Raw genomic sequence first — 14907 nt, forward strand, 5'->3', positions numbered from 1 at the left:
TCCCGGAGAAAACCCACACAGGTCACGGGGAGAACGTATAAACTCCCTACAGACAAGCACCTGTACTCATGATCAAACCTGGGTATCTGATGCTGGAAGGCAGCAACTCTACTGCTGTGCTATCATGCCGTACAAACTGAATGTCTTATTTTCATGCAATGTAGCTTTTTTAAAGTTTTGAACACAGCAAACAAAAAAACTGAAGATGATTGATATACCATCTTAAAGGATAACAAGAAGTAAAATGTGCACCTTCTCTGCCATTCAGTGTGATCAAGAATGTTTTGGTGACTGATCAGGGCAATTTTAGTGCTATCAGTAGAATAAAAGCTGGATTGAGAGGTACTGATCAAGGATTTGTAGGATAGAGACCTGGCTAAAAATCAAGGGATTAAAATCAGATGTTGAAAATCAAAGGCTTCTGTTGGGCTTTGTAAGAGAAGAATATGAAGTTACTAAGACTATTAATTTGATAATTAAATTATAGAATTATCCGAACTGTAACATTTGTCTGGAAGAATCTGGTGTAAATGTAGCTTAGAATTTAATTTATAATATATAATTTATTGTAAACTTTTCAAGATTTTCTTATGTAAAAATTACAACTTCTTTGCAAAAAATTCCAGCAAAAAGTGAGGCAAGTGTAAGAAGTGAACAAAGTAGGCTTCAGACTCCTGAGAAGAAACCACCTGACTCCAAAGAAAAGCAGGTATGTGAGGTTTATTTTAATAGCTCACCTTGAAAGTAAGCACTCTGTTTGATTTTCTTTGAAATTTATAAAGGGAAGGAACAAAGCTTGGAAGTTAATGAAATTGGATACAGTTTTGTACTTCAAAACATAACACCAGTCCATTGCCTAAAACGAAACAGATAATAGGCAGAGTCATTGTTCAGAATGACTGATATTTGGTTAAGCTGGGTGAGAGTATGATGGAAGAATAATAAATTGATTAAAATCCAGTTCAAATGTAATTCTCTGTCAATCAGACAGATGGAAATCCTATGTAAATCCTTGACTTGTATATTTTACACGTGTACTTCTTGACTTCTAATATCGGCATCAATGATTATAATTTTTGTTTTATTCTTTACATGAATTATAGTCATGGTTGGGTCTTTGTATCTCTGGTTTGGAAAATTAATACTGAGAGTTTTGCATATTTAAAGTGTGGAAAATTATGACTACTTTCTTCTGGTCTGCCTTGTGTTCCAAATGGCTTTGATTATGGCATTTTTATTAGTTTGGGAATTTTCTGTCATATTTTTGTCCGGCACGAGGAAATGCAGGGAGTGGATGGATATGGATCGTGTGCGGGCAGAGGAGTTTAGTTTATCTTGGCAAGATGTTCGGCACAGAAATGTTGCCCGAAGGCAGTGTTTCTGTGCTGCACTGTTCTATGTTCTATATTTCCTATGGCAGGGGAGGGGGCTATTTAGTCCAAGGAGTCTGTGCCAACTGTGAGCAATCCCATTCCCTCACTTCCCTCCCCACAACATATTCCCTCTCTCATGCCCATCAACTTCCTCCTGATTATTCTGCCACCCAGCTACACGAGGGGGATGATTTGCAGTAGTCAATTAACCTAGCAGCAAGACTTTGAACAATGGAAAATAAAACAAGGGAAAGAGAGAGATCACAGACAGAGGATGCAAACTCCACAAAGACAGCATCTGTCATTGGGATGCTGGAGCTATAAATCAACAGCATAAGATCCTACCCAGTGACGTGTAAGAATGGATGCCCTCTGCATGCTTCCGGGTGGCACAGATTTGGTGATTTTAAGGGGAATTTTCTTTTAGCATGAAGGGTGGTTGGAATCTGGAATATACTGCCTAAAGAGGTGGAAGAGGTTATTCTCATAACATTTAAGAAACATCTAGATAAGTACTTGGATTGTCAAGGCTGAGAAAGCTACAGGTCTATTGTAGGTGAATGGGATTAAAGTAGATAGGTACAATATGCAGCATGAACGTGTTTGGCTAAAGGACCTGTTTCCAATGCAGTATGACTCTCTGAAAAACTGAGCTGTGTAGTGGAGCAGCAGTTTAAAATTGTTAGTGTGTTTAGGCATAAGAGAAATGGTTGACTAATCTCTATGGTTTACAAAATCATTGTGTTGGATGTGTTTGTCTTCCACCCTCTGCTGTTTCCCTAACTTCCTCAAGGAATGCAATTGTCCTGGTCACCCGTGGCCCATTGTTCATTGATAAACTGAGTCGAATCCTTTGTTCAAAGTTCTAGTTTTTCTTTTTCTATCTATGGTTCACTTTGTAATGTGAAATATATTTTTAAGCTGCCTATAATTCACTTTAGATACTAAATATGGCTGTTGTGAAATAGTTTTAGCTTGCTGCAATTTTACCACTTATTTCAAATGAAACTATTGCAATCTAATCCTAATATTTTACATTTCTGAAAATAACTTTGATTTTCTTTTTGATTGTAACTGGCGTTCTTTGCTCTTAATTAGGTGGATCCTGAGTTGCTGGCACAGAACAGAAGTCCAGAATCACACTCCAATTTAGGCTATCCAATGTCTAGATTTCACCGAAAAGACAATCTTGGTCAAAGGCAGCTAAATTTCCATCTTGCTTCTTCGCATCCACCGCCTGCACCTTACCATCACCCTTCTAATCGCCAGTTCCCTCATCAGCACCCTGTACCTAGGCAACCCTATCCAGTACAACAGCAACAGTTGCCACAGCAGCATAACCAGTTGCCTCAGCAGCAGCCACCACAGCTCTCTCCTGTTTTTCCTCAGGCCCCTAACCACAATTTTTTCCCCACTTCTCATTCCCATCCATCTCAGCATTCCCCAAACACTGATAACATGTGTCCAGATCAGCCCATCCCTGGTCTGGAGGGAGCAAACCCATTGAGGTCAGTTCCACACTTCAACGCCCCCCATAATCGCCCGTTCAATTTCATTGAAGACAGTACCTCAGGACCTGGGATGGGGGAAATCTTAGGTAAGCAGCATTTTGTGGATGATTCTAATCAATCTGCAGTTGAGGTTGACATTTCTAATATCGTTCAGTGCATCTTAAAAATGTTACACACAGCATGCAAACTAAAGTATAACATTTCCCCAGGGAATTTGAGGAGCTAGTAAAGCTCGCAGTTTTAGTGTGCGAGTGCATGAAAGAGGACTCGCTCACAAAGCTGGTCAGTGGCGATTGAGAAGGCTTCAAAAAGATCTCCAAATTTCAGTTGCTTCTGGTTTATGAGCAAAGTGCTCGCGAATTCCATACGTTCCTAAATCTGTATCGTTGCAGAAAGTAAATTTCACTCCGTCTTTCATTTACTTAAAAGCAAACTGCTTGCAGCTTTGGAGAAAGCAACAGCAGCTTTGTGGCTTCAGATAAGCAAACCTCATAGCAACTATTTAAGTGAACAAGGGAGCTATGGACTTTGATGTGTTAGTTGTTTTTTAATTGGAAATAGAGGATGACAGGGAAATGGAATCTAGTATTCCTGGATTTCCATATAATTTCAGACAAGTATAGTGACAAATGGCCATCAACAGCACTTCTTTGCAGCATTGTGTGCTGTGATTTCCAATAATTAATCAGATGTTGTCATTTGATATCACATGGATATGCAGAGAATGGAGGGACATGGATCACATGCAGGCAGGGGAGTTGAGTTTAACTGGCATCATGCTCAGCACAGACATTGTGGGCCAAAGGTCCTGTTCCCGTGCTGGACTGTTCTATCTTCTAAGTCACCTCTGGTTTTTGTTTCTTTTCCCTTATTCAATTGTAACTTGATCTTCATTGCAACATTTTAATCTCTTTTACCATTGAATCTTGTCTGTTTCTTACCCTAATAGGGAGAAAGGTTCATTAGTCATAGGAGCAGAATTAGGCCATTCGGCCAGTCAAGTCTACTCCGCCATTCAATTGTGGCTGATGTATCTTTCCCTCTCAACCCCATTCTCCTGCCTTCTGCATGTAACCGTTGACACACTTACTCATCAAGGTTTTTCCTTTGCCCTTTCTTTCCCTTTTCCCTTTCAGTGTATCTTTATTTTATTTTCATCTCAAACATTTTCAGTTCTAAAGAGGTCACTGGCCTGAAATGTGAACTGATTCTCTTAATTCAGGTACTGCCTGATCTAAATGTTTCTGCTATATTTCTGTATTTGGTTCAGACACAAGGATTCTGCTCTTGCTTTTCAGTGAAAGCTTTTAATTTGATGTTTGAAAACAAAGAATATTACATGTATGTGCAAGAGGAAGAATTACTCTGATGTGCCCCAAATCTCTCATCATCTAAAATACATAAACTTGCATGTTATGCTTGTGTCTTTAAGTAATTGGAGTCTGCTAATTGGTAGTGTGGCTTAAGAAAAGCATTTTCTCCATCTTTTAAAGATAAGTTATAAAATTGGTAATTTAAAGCATCCAAACATAGAAACATAGAAAATAGATGCAGGAGGAGGCCATTCAGCCCTTCGAGCCAGCACCGCCATTCAATGTAATCATGGCTGATCGTCCCCAATCAGTAACCATGTATTAATGATTGAAGTTGTTCGAAAACCATTCCACAGTTTGAGCAAATAATTTAGGTTAACAATTCAGTACTGTGCTGTTACATTGCTGGTCCTATGCTTCTTAGATGAAACACTAGATCCAAGGACCTGGATGATTCTTAAAAGATCTAATGCTACTTGGAGAAAAGCAGGAAATTTCCCCAATGTTCTGAGCCGATGATTCCCAATCGGTGCCATGAGCAAAATGAGTGTGGGATGCTGCTGCCACTATTGCTAGTTATTAGTTCTGAACACAGAAAGTGAAAATAGCAGCTTCTTAAGATGTCCTGAGGACGTTTAAAATGCCACATAAATATAAGTTTGTCCATTTAATCAGAATTGGAAGGAGAGTTTCCGAGCTGACATTGAGAGTTGAGTTAAAATCTGGCAATAGAGCTGTTGGGATGTTAAGTGCTGTACTTTGTGTTTCAGGACTGCTCTCTACTTACCTGATTGACTATTTAAACTTTGAGTTTTTGGGTCACTCTTGGTCAGGCCTAGTTGTCAGTGTAATCTCAGTTTGTTTCCATCGTTGGTTTGGCTTGTAGATTCATTGCACACCAGCACAGCCGAAGACCTCATGAGGCAGCATTCAAGAATTCAACAGTGGAATGAGCATCAGGAGTACGTCAATACAGGGAACCCATCATACCCTCAACAACTACAGCAGCTTGCTCATCCCTCCCAGCAACAAGTCAGGTATTCACAACATGCTCTCAAGGGCCAGTGGAAGCATGGCAATAATCCCGAAGATGAAAATGGGCCAACATATCAAAGGTAAAGTTGTAATTACTTTATGTCATATCATTTAAATGTTTAGCTTAGTTTAGAGATACCACATGGAAACAGGCTTTTCAGCCCACTGAGTCCAGGTCGACCGTCGATCACCCGTCACTAGCTGTACGTTATCCCACTTTCTCATCCACTGCCTACAAACTAGGGCCCATATTTACAGATGCCAATTAACCCACAAACCCGCATGTCTTTGAGATGTGGGAGGAAACCGGAGTAATCCCATGCAGTCACAGGGAGAACATGCAGACTCTGCGTAGACAGCATCCGAGGTCAGGATCAAACACAGGTCTCGGGCATCATGAGGCAGGAGTTCTGCCACTGCGCTACCCCAAAGTGCATTTGTTGTTAGTGCTAACCTTTTGGTTATTTTAACATTAGCACTGAGGTAGTTAGCGTTGAAGAACATTTCCAGAGTGACACCTCATATGGTCTTACACTGATTATCTGTGAAGGATAGCATAACATATAACTGAATAATCATAACATTGTCTTGAAGTGACCAGCCACCAGCAATCCCAACAATCCTTTGTGCAAGGTACAACTCCAATAATAGAGACTTTTCTTGTGACTGATCATCAGGCTATACAAGGGCTGCCTGGTGTCCTTCTCATCCAAATGTCAAGCATCCATTCTCACCTCATTTCATAAGTTCATAAGTCATAGGAACAGAATTGGGCTATTCGGCCCGTCAACATTTGACATTCAATCATGGCTGACTATCTTTCCCTCTTAACTCCATTCTCCTGCCTTCTCCCTGCAACCCATTTCAGGAATACAACACGGTCTGTAGTGAGGTCGGAAACTGATTCCTTCTTCAGTCCGACCCGAAACATCACCCATCCATGTTCTCAAGTGATGCTGCATACCCTGCTGAGTTACTCCAGCACTTTGTGTCTCGTTCAGCAAGGTCCAGATTCCATGCTCAGCTGACCTTCATCAGACGATCTGGATACTACATTTCGCCTTCACACCCCTACCCTGGGAGGTTAAATTAGATTGGGATTCCAGTTCTTGGTTACTGTATTACAATCCAGCCCTAAAGTCTATGTTCATGGATAGCAATCGAAGGCAATGTGAAATTAAATCGATAATTGACACATAATAGTGTTACATTTTTACAAATGGAAACATTTTTTTTAAAGTAAAATTAACCCAGTATCTTATGTGGTTGCTAGGAAATAATATTGATGCCGACATGCTGATTTGTGCCCTTTTCCTCCAGGTTCCCAGGTTTGTTAAGAGAGATGCCACCTTCGGATCAGAGTGAAAATAAAGAACTTAATGAGATGCCCCTGCAGTCCCGATTATTGCAATACAGACAGATTCAGAGCAGAAACCCACCCGGACATCTCCCTGCACCTGTAAATCACAATAACCAGTTTTCCAATTTGAATGACAGTAATCCTTCCCTAGAAACCATCAACAATTCTGGCTTTCAGCAGCTTCCTCAGCAACCGATGTATAATCCTGCTTACCCTGTACCGTCAGGACACACGCCACCACCTTCTTCCAAGTACCTGCACCCCGAGGGCTCGTGGACGCTTCCCTGTGTGCAACAGAACCACCTGATGGGGCAAAACATGCCGTATGGGGTTTCACAGTTGCCTCGTCGAGCAGAGCCACATCCAATAATGTCTCTACAACAACAACAACAACAACAACAGAACAATAGAGATGACTCATTTCATCCTGCTTCTGCACGGGCAGTATCTGTTTCTTCACTTCACAGCATAGAAAAGGTGAGAATCCTTTTGTCATTACCATCTGATTTTATTTTGCAAACTTTTTTTCGGGTTGATTACAGTTGGGAGTTTGGCAGAGGAGCATCTTAATATCTTGATGGCTAATCCCTCTTGACGATTGTAAATATTAATTGGATCATCTCGGGGTGGTTTTCACAAACCAGGCGTAAAGACTTGTGCCAGCCTTGAATAACTGTGCATTTGGGTTGATTGTTAGAAAATAGCACTTGAACAGCAATAGAATGGAATATATGTTGCATTGCGGCACAGTGGCGCAGCGGTAGAGTTGCTGCCTTAGACCTCTGAGATCTGGGTTCGATCATAACTACAGGTGTTGTCAGTATGGAGTTTGTACGTTCTTCCTGTGACCGCGTCGGTTTTCTCCGGGAGTTCCCTCCCACTCTGCAGGTTTGTAGGTTAATTAGCTGTTGTAATATTGTCCCTAGTTTGTCGAATAGAATGGGTGAAAGTTGGTCAATGCTGCATCGTTGCCTGTTTCCACGCTGAATCTCCAAAACTAAAAACTAATTCATCTCCAGCTTTGTATCTGTAGAAGATAACACAGGTCACCTTGCACTTGAATTGGCAGCAGTTGAACCATGGGGTAATTGAGTACTTACCAGCATTTATGTACGTTCCTTCTCAAACCAGTAGATAAAAAGATATTCTGGGCATCCCATTGACTTTTCAGACTCTACTTTGGCTGCTGCAACGGGAATAAGTTCACCCATCCGCAACAGCAGTTTCTGCGTTTGATGCAGTCACCATTTCCTTCAAATGTTAAAAAAACATAACAATAGCTTTCTTCAATACCCAATTGAGATTGTGTAAGAGTGTTTGAAGACTGGGTTGCCTGCACATATAGGCAGGAGAAATGCAGTTTAAAGGAGAACAAAAGGCTTAGGAGTATCTGCCACATGCAGCATCTTCTATCATACTCTGAAAAGAAAATAAAGCTGAATTTCATTTTTTTTAAGCATACTTTGGTTTTGTTTTGAATGCCTGAAGCATTCAGAAGTGGTCATCTTGCCAACTTCAGTGTAAAGTGCTAATTCTCCTTAAAATCACTGGAGTCAAGGGACGCTGTTTTTATCATGTCTGTGACCATCCTTTAAAAATGCTCCCTATGGAGGGTGTATGGAGCGAGCTGCCAGAGGAGGTAGTTGAAGCAGGAACTAAAACAACATTTAAAAGACACTTGGACGGTACATGGATAGAAAAGGTTTAAAGGTATATCGGATAAATGCAAACAAGTGGTTCTAGCTTAAATGGGGTATCTTGGTTGGCATGGACAAGTTGGGCTGACGGCTCAGTTTTGGTGTTGTATGGGTATATACCAATAGCTTATCTTACCCAAAAACCAAGCTTGTCCATTTGATTCTAGGGTGTTCCCATGATATTTTGGCACTTAGCCCATTCCATTCGTGCTCATTTGCCCAGGTACTCAGCTCTGGAATTCTCTCCCTGAACCTCTTTACATATCTGTCCCTCTCCCTCTCCCTCTCCCTCTCCCTCTCCCTCTCCCTCTCCCTCTCCCTCTCCCTCTCCCTCTGCCTCTGCCTCTGCCTCTCTTTTTGTGTTTTTGTTTCTGTGCCTTGCATTTTCCTGCCATTCTGACGAGGCTAAGCTTGTTGAGCTAATTTGTGTCGAATACATCTCAAATCCAAAGCAAGTCAACATAATTCAGTTATTTATTCTGAACAAGTAACTCTCACCATGCAGTAACTAATTGAGTGAAATATTTTTGATGACCTACAAACACAGAACGATTAAAGGACTTGTTCATACATCTTTATGTACAGGGATATTGCCAGAGGACAGAAGAATTTACATCCTTATTCAAAAACGGGGGTTGGTCAAAACCAGCAGCCACAGGCTGGTTCGAGTACCCTTGGCTGTCGGACAAGTCCCAGAAACAATAATTAGGGACAGGATTTACAGATGCTTGGAGAAGCATGGATTTATTTGGCAAAGCTTGGTATGGAATTAGTTATAAGCAGATTGTTTTTAAATAAGATTTTTTGATAAAGTCACTGAGGGAATTGAAATGGTGTCAAAAGGCTTGCATTGAAAGTGGGTGTCGACTTAGTGGATCAAAGAGCCTGTTTCGATCTTGTATCTCCAATCTAAACTAAACCTTTTGTATCAAGGGTTTCATTAATATGGATGCCAATTATCACTAAGATAGTTTTCAAATGTACAGAGACAAGTGTCTTGATCTTTGAGGAAGGTAGTAAATCTTCAAGGAGAGACACAAACTGCAGATGCTGGAATAAACTTAAAGTGCTCATGGAACTTAATGGGTCAGGCAGATAAACAACTCTTTGGGCTGGGATCCTCCTTCAGACTTTGAAGTGATATAGACAGGCTGATGGAATTGGTGGACAAATGGCAGCTGAGAATTGAAGAATGTGAAGAGTTACATTTTGGTCGGGAAAATGAGCAAGGCAGCCAACAAGTGAATGACACTTGAGTGATCCGGCAGCGCAGCGGTCTCTAATACAACAATCTAACACATGTTTCACCCTGAATGTTGGAGGAGTTGTGCCAGGGCTCATGTTTCGTTGTCGTGCTCAGAGATTTGCAGAGAAGCCAGACGTTTGGCATCCTTGGAATGCTGCTTCATTTTTGAATCAAAATGAAGGTTTGGTGGGAAGAATAATTCAGGTGCAGAGGATTGCACTTTTGAACTCTCTTCTATTTGTGGCATCTAGTTCGCATGATGTTGCTTGTTAATCTACCCAAGAGAATATAGTCTTTTAATATCTGCAGATTCTGCCCTGTACTGTTTGAATTTAACAAAACTGGTTAACCAGTTAAAGAACAAGAAGCATCAATTGTTAAAGGGATAAATTCTGTTGATATCCACTTTTTTAAAGAAATAATATTTTGTTTGTTTATACATAATACATTTACACATGGCCCCACTCGCATAACATATTTTTATTCCATATACAAGTGCTTTTAATGGATCCATGGTACTTTTTTTATCATGTGTACCTAGATACAGTGAAATTCGATTTTTGTATGCAGTTCAATAAGAATCCTTCTATGCATTAGACACAATCATGCTAAGTGTAAGATAGTAGACCACATTGAGTCACTATACAAGATTCGCTGCGTTTTGGGCACCTTCTTGTACCCTTCAAGTCTGAAATTTCTTTGTGAATTGTAAATCCCGTAAGGACGAATTTCCATAATACAGGAGTGACTGTATTTTGTCCATTGTGTTGACTCTTGTTAGGTGCCTAATCGGCTCTTTGTTCTCAGCCAAGAAATTCTAACCCACAAAACTTTCCTGTCAGTTTGAGAGTTGTAACATTACAAGGTCTCCTTAATAACCTCAAAAGATTAAAACGTGACAATTAAAACATTTTATTTTTATTTTTTATGATGCCCTTTCAGGAACATACTGTGGCACAATGTGCAAGATTATTTAATGTGCACTTGTGTGACCCATGCCATTTTAGCCTGTGTTTTGCTACGCATGAACTCGGGCTGTCAGCAAGGTCAGCAGTGAGAGACGGACAGACATGTTCAATCTCTGTTTCAGTGTAATTTCTGCAGGCTTACTTTTAAATTCTACACTTCAATTTCCTGAACCAGATAAGAGATGGGAAGCCTGCTACTAATAGCATCTTTGAAGATTTCTTTGTGACTATCCTGTGTTACATTGTATGGAAGGTCCTTAACAATGCTCAGCAATTCCTTTGTGTTCTTTTGCCTGGATTACTTCGATGTGCTTTGTTAAACCTGACTGCCTGTCACAATATTTTGTTCCCTTTGAGCTTCTATATTTCTTCAATTGCTCTTCACTTTCACTGTCTGCATAACCAAATTACCTGAAACACAATCCAGAATTATCACTTATCCCTGGTTAACTCATCCCTTCCCACCCAAACCACCACTTCCCCAGGTACCTTCCCCTGCAACCACAGAAGATGCAACACCTGTCGCTATGCTTCCTCCCTCGACTCTGTCCAGGGACCCCGGCAGTCCTTTCAGGTTAGGCAGAGGTTCACTTGCACCTCCTCCAACCTCATATACTGTATCCATTGTTCAAGATGTGGACTCGTATATCGGTGAGACTGGGCAATCGTTTTGCGGAACACCTTTGCTCAGCCCGCGTGAACCAACCTGATCTCCCGGTTGCTGGACACTTTAATTTTCCTTCCCATTCCTCCACAGACCTTTCTGTTCTCGGTCTCCTCCATTGTCTGAGTGAGGCTAAACGCAAATTGGAGGAACAGCATCTCATATTTCGCTTGGGCAGCTTACACCAAGTGGCATGAATGTTGGTTTCTCTCACTTCAGGTAGCCCCGGCATTTCCTCTATCTCTATCCCTCCACCACCCAAGTCGCACTAGCTTCTCATTTTCACCCTACAAATGGCCTGTTTCCTTTATCATCATTACTTTTTTGCATATCTTTCATTCATTATTCATTATCTCTCCATATTATCGTCTATATCTCTCGTTTCCCTTATCCCTAACCAGTCTGAACAAGGGTCTCGACCCGAAACGTCACCCATTCCTTCTCTCCAGAGATGCTGCCTGTCCCGCTGAGTTATTCCAGCTTTTTTTGTCTATCTTCGGTTTAAACCAGCATCTGCAGTTTCTTCTCACACATATTATCAATTGGAAGTTTGTTTAGGATGAAAATGTCATTCAATACTGCCTGTGGTTCCTATTTTCCAGAGGTCAGGTTTCCAACAAATTAGCATTAGGGTCATCGACATCCACTGTCTTCCACATCTCACCCATCGCTCCTGGAGCGACAGTGCAGTGTCTACTGCAGTTTGAAAGCTTTACTACAACCTGGATTCGCATTGTTCTTTTGGGTTTTGTCAATTTTGCTACACGTTAATGTACACCACCAAGTTCTCCCTGGCTCCCAATCATGTCCCTTATGCTTGCTAATCCTCTCCTTTCCTTCTCTGCCTGATGGCCTATGCTTTTCTTCTTGGCCATATACTGAGAGAGCAAAGTAACTAACTTTGGAGGTAAGAAGAACTAATCTGTCAGCATCTCTCCTCCCACCACCCCGGACGTTGTACTCTGACCGGACATTCTTGCCACAAACATTCTGGTCCAACTTGGACCTTTGGGTACAGTCCACAACAATTATTGGCAGTTCAGTGTTATTTGTTGCCCAAGAAAAATACAAATCAAGAGGACAAGTAAGGCACTCACCTCCTGAAGCCTGTAGCCCATTTAATAAGATAATGATTGAACTGATTGTAATATGAGCTCTGTATTCTCTATTGTCCTCTTGATTTGTCATCTTTGGTCATCTTTGATGTGGTCATCTTTCATCCCCTGGCTAATCAAGTGTCCATTTACCTTTGCCTCAAAAATGTTTTATGCCTTTGAAAATAGACACTGCTCTTTTACATGGCTATTCCATGTTGAAAAATGGGAGCACTTCAGTATTTCCCAGCTACATGCAGAGTATGGCATTGCTCCCAGTTATTGATGAATGAACGTTTCTCACGAGAGGTTCTGTCCCTTCACTAAGTGATATCGAGACTGCAGGTCAGCACTCTGATCACATGCTGATTCTAAACTCATGGCTGCATCAGGCCAGCAATGTGAACCAACCAAAACACCTCAACTTTAGGTGATGCTTCAAAAGAGCTTACATTTCTGAATGCTTTCCCAAATATAAACTCTAATGCAGTAACAGCTTTGCTGAATATGTTTGGCGATGTTGCACATAAATCAGTCACGTAGCACATGATCAAAGAGTACTTCCCAGTTACAGTGGCGTGATAGATTGTTGAATTCAATTATGTCTTCCTGGACCTCTGGCTGTGTGTGCTAAACTTTAAGCATTTTTGAAGGTGCTGGATTAAAATGGTTCCATGGGATTTTCACGCCTTGTTAAGTAGCTCTTCAGATGTTCAATTACCAGTGTCCAGTAGGCATTCAAACCAACCTTCACAAAAGGTATTGCTTCATATGCTCAAAGGTTGCTGCAATTTGATCCTCAACGTTCCAGCCTACTAATTCTGTGAATCAGTTGGTGCAGAACTTCTCCATCTCCAATGCTAATTGCTTCCCACATCTTGTCACATCAAGTAACCTTTCAAATGTATCCAGCATGTGCTTGGCTTACAGCTTCTCCGTGGGTGGCTTAATCACTCATCCCTGGGTCAGCTCCTTGGACGTGTTTTCTTACAATATTCTCAAGTCTCGCATTCTCTATGCATTGTATGTATGCCATCTACATAACCGATGTGGAAACTGGTTTCGCTGCTTGACTGAGTTGTTGAACAAATTCATACAAACTTGAGGCAACTTCAGGCAAACACAAAGTCTCTCAAAGTCTGTGCGGAGAGCACAGTGTGCAACCTGGCACATTGCCTGTCCATTCCATCCCCAGATGCTGCCTGACCTGCTGACCAGTCGTATAAGAAAATAACTGCAGATGCTGGTACAAATCGAAGGTATTTATTCACAAAGTGCTGGAGTAACTCAGCAGATCGGGCAGCATCTCGGGAGAGAAGGAATGGGTGACGTTTCGGGTCGAGACCCTTCAAACTGAAGAAGTGTCTCAACCCGAAACGTCACCCATTCCTTCTCTCCCGAGATGCTGCCCGACCTGCTGAGTTACTCCAGCACTTTGTGAATAAATACCTTCGAGTTCTACCAGTCCTTTGTTTTGCCCATGAAACTGAGGCAGCTTTAAAGCAGCACGTGGTGACAGGCTGGTAAATGTGTAGTTAAAGGATACAGCATGGAAACAGGCCCACCGAGTCCACACTGACCATGATCACCCGCTCACACTAGTTCTGTGTTGTTCCACTTTCTCATCCACTCCTTACAAACTAGGGGCAATTTACAGAGACCAATTAACCTACAAACCCACATGTCTTTGGAATAGGGGAGGGACCCAGAAGAAACCCACACGGTCACAGGGAGAAGATGCAACCTCTGCAGAGACAACACATGAGGTCAGGATCGAACACGGGTCTGTGGCGCTGTGAAGCACCAGCTGTGCCACTGCAACATGTTGATGTTCAGTTGGTGGTAGACACTGATAGCAAACATGCAGGGTTTGCAAGCATTTAGGAAGGCCTATGTTATGCAAGGATTTCAGTAGAGAATAAAGATGTCTTTCCACAATCATATAGGACCATGGTAAATCTGCAGGAAAGAACTGCAGGTGCTGTTTTAAATCGAAGTTAGACACAAAATGCTGGAGTAACTCAGCGGGACAGGCAGCATCTGTGGAGAGAAGGAATGGGTGACTTCTCGGGTCGAGATCCTTCTTCAGACTCGACCCGAAACGTCACCCATTCCTTCTCTCCACAGATGCTGCCTGTCCCACTGAGTTACTCCAGCATTTCCTGTCTATCATGGTAAATCTGCACCTGGTTTTGATGTTCTTACCTGAGAAAGGATGTACCTGGCCTAGAGGGATTCACCATACTGGCGCCAGTGTTGGCAAGTTGGCCACATGAAAACAAATAGAGTAGACCAAGCACGAGTTCTCAGCAGTTTACAGAAATGAAAAGCGATCTTATTGACATTTACAAAATTCTTTCAGGGTAAATGCAAGGAATATACTTGCCTCTCCAGATGTGTCTGGGCACAAAATAAAGGCTCAGAATAAAGCTTAGAGGACATTTAGAAGTGAAATTTTCTCTTATCCCTTCTTGATTAACTCTGTTTTATTTGGCAATTTCTATACCATAACACCATTACGGAATCTAGGAATTTCGAACTATCATTGCTTTTGCATACCCTGTCTTTACAGACACCTCTTTTAAAACTCTGGAATGGGGACCAATTTGTTAAGGGACTTTGATTTCAGTCCTGTAAATTTCTCCA

General features: G+C 41.5%; 1 protein-coding gene across 5 annotated transcripts in view; it reads left to right on the forward strand.

The window, feature by feature from the left end:
- Positions 1 to 14907, forward strand: part of helz (helicase with zinc finger) — a 176354-nt gene that overhangs the window by 146465 nt on the left and 14982 nt on the right. For all 5 annotated transcript variants that reach the window (XM_078401433.1, XM_078401434.1, XM_078401435.1 and 2 more), the window contains 4 exons: positions 627 to 709; positions 2472 to 2970; positions 5084 to 5312; positions 6553 to 7069. In XM_078401433.1, the coding sequence (XP_078257559.1) occupies positions 627 to 709; positions 2472 to 2970; positions 5084 to 5312; positions 6553 to 7069 (1328 nt within the window). The remainder of the gene's footprint in view (positions 1 to 626; positions 710 to 2471; positions 2971 to 5083; positions 5313 to 6552; positions 7070 to 14907) is intronic.

Source organism: Rhinoraja longicauda, chromosome 6 (genome assembly GCF_053455715.1).
Source record: "Rhinoraja longicauda isolate Sanriku21f chromosome 6, sRhiLon1.1, whole genome shotgun sequence".
Taxonomy (NCBI): Eukaryota; Metazoa; Chordata; class Chondrichthyes; order Rajiformes; family Arhynchobatidae; genus Rhinoraja; species Rhinoraja longicauda.